This window comes from Colobus angolensis, unplaced genomic scaffold (assembly GCF_000951035.1).
Source record: "Colobus angolensis palliatus isolate OR3802 unplaced genomic scaffold, Cang.pa_1.0 Scaffold59, whole genome shotgun sequence".
Classification (NCBI taxonomy): Eukaryota; Metazoa; Chordata; class Mammalia; order Primates; family Cercopithecidae; genus Colobus; species Colobus angolensis.
In genome coordinates, this window is record NW_012119487.1 from 10,767,623 (window position 1) to 10,769,501 (window position 1,879).

Here is a 1,879-nt window from a genome sequence, read left to right on the forward strand (position 1 = left end):
TGCCTGTGGGGGTGGGGTAGGGCCAAGGTATCTGCAGGGGCAGGGCCAGGGTATCTTCAGGGGTGGGACCAAGGCACCCATGGGGTGGGGCCAGGGTGTCTTTGGGGTTGGGGCTGAGCCACAGGAGGAGTCTGGCTGAGGGTAGGGCTGGCTCAGTGCCCTATGGCGGGGCTCTGAAGGACCAGCTCCCTACATTCAGCATGACCAGGGTTCTACTTGGGCCTCAGTTTCCCGTCTGGGCAGAAGAGTGGCTATATTGGCTCCTCTTGGTTGGCACCTGGTGGGAAGCAGATGGCAGTGAGGGGTGAGGGGCAGCTGGTCTGGGCCAGGTTTGGGAAGGTGTCTCAGAGGTGCTCTGGCCCTTCCTCCCTGGAGAGGCTCTTGGTCCTCCCGTCTTGGGCAGAGGCTGGATGGGGCGTCTGTCCCACAGGGTTGACTAGTCCCTCCTCCCCATCAGCCTGAGAGGGACTTCTTTGGACGTGTGGTCGTCAGGAGCACAGCAGCCCCAAGTGCAGGTGTGTGGGGGGGATGTTGTGGGGTTGTCGGGGACCCGGGGTGCTGGGGTCCAGCTGAGGAGCAACCCTGTGGCCCCGCAGGGGACACGGCCTTGGAGCAGGACTCAGTGGAGCGACTCATGGGCACGGCGGTGGGCAGGAGCGAGGTCTGGTTCCGATTCAACGAGGGTGTCTCCAATGCTGTGCGGCGCCGGCTGTATATCAGGGACTTGCTCTAGGTCTCTCTGACCTGCGGACACGCCCCCGCATTGCTTCCCGGAGAGTGTGCAGAGAGACGGAAACCTGGAGACGTCTTTATAAAGTCACGCCTTTACAGACTGTAGTCACGCGCGAGTGGAGTGGGGTTCGCAGGATGGTGCGAGTGGGGCCAGGAGAGGGGCTCACAGGATGGAGTGAATGGGGCTGGGGGAGGGGCTCACAGGATAGAGCGAGTGGGGCTGGGCGTCGTCTTACAGGATGGTAGGAGTGGGGCCGGGCGTGGTCTCAGGATGGTGGGAGTGGGGCCGGGCATGGTCTCACAGGATGGAGTGAGTGGGGCCGGGCATGGTCTCACAGGATGGAGTGAGTGGGAGTGGAGCCGGGCGTGGTCTCAGAATGGTGGGAGTGGGGCCGGGCGTGGTCTCACAGGATGGAGTGAGTGGGGCGGGGCGTGGTCTCACAGGATGGTGGGAGTGGAGCCGGGCGTGGTCTCAGAATGGTGGGAGTGGGGCCGGGCGTGGTCTCACAGGGTGGTGTGAGTGGGGCCGGGCGTGGTCTCACAGGATGGCGTGAGTGGGGCCTGGTGTGGGGCTCACAGGATGGTGCATTTGCCCTTTTCTACCCATGGGTTGTTCTTCATCAGGTCGGGGTTCAGGAAGGGGTCTTTGGGGATCCCATCCTCGATCCACTTCAGCAGCCTGTGGGTGGGTGGGTGGCGGGTGAGTGGTGGCACCTGGCCCCCGAGGGCCTCCTGCTGCACCTGCCCGTCGGCGGTGGTGGTCATGGCTATGAAAATGAGCGGCCGGCACAGGGCAGACAAATGAGAGGCAAATCAGGCGGGTGGGCACTCACTCGGGGATGGTCTTGGACGCCATCTCCCGCTGGAAGGCCAGCTGGTGCTTGAGGCTCTCCACCTCTTTCTTCATCTGCGGCACGTCCCACTCCTCCATGGCGTCGGGGGCTTCTGAAGCAGCCAGCCTGGGGCTGGAGGGCACAGGAGGAAGCCACAGGGCCGAGGCTGCCAGCCTGTAGTCCCCATCCCCACTGCTCCCTCCCCGCAGGCCTGAGCTGAGCCCCCCAGGATGAAGGGGCGAGAGTCCCCGCCACTGCCTGGGACAGTACCCTGGGCCCTATTTTCTCCACTTGTGTCTTTCCCAGGTCCACAG

The 1,879-nt window shown here is 64.1% G+C and overlaps 1 protein-coding gene across 1 annotated transcript in view; it reads left to right on the plus strand.

Annotated features, from left to right (window-relative positions):
• CHTF18 (CTF18, chromosome transmission fidelity factor 18 homolog (S. cerevisiae)) overlaps window positions 1-837 on the plus strand; it is a 26,634-nt gene extending 25,797 nt beyond the window's left edge. Inside the window, exons 19-20 of the mRNA XM_011962490.1 lie at window positions 458-515; window positions 597-837. Of these exons, the coding sequence (XP_011817880.1) occupies window positions 458-515; window positions 597-733 (195 nt within the window). The 3' untranslated portion in view covers window positions 734-837. The remainder of the gene's footprint in view (window positions 1-457; window positions 516-596) is intronic.
• The last annotated feature ends 1,042 nt before the right edge of the window (window positions 838-1,879 follow it).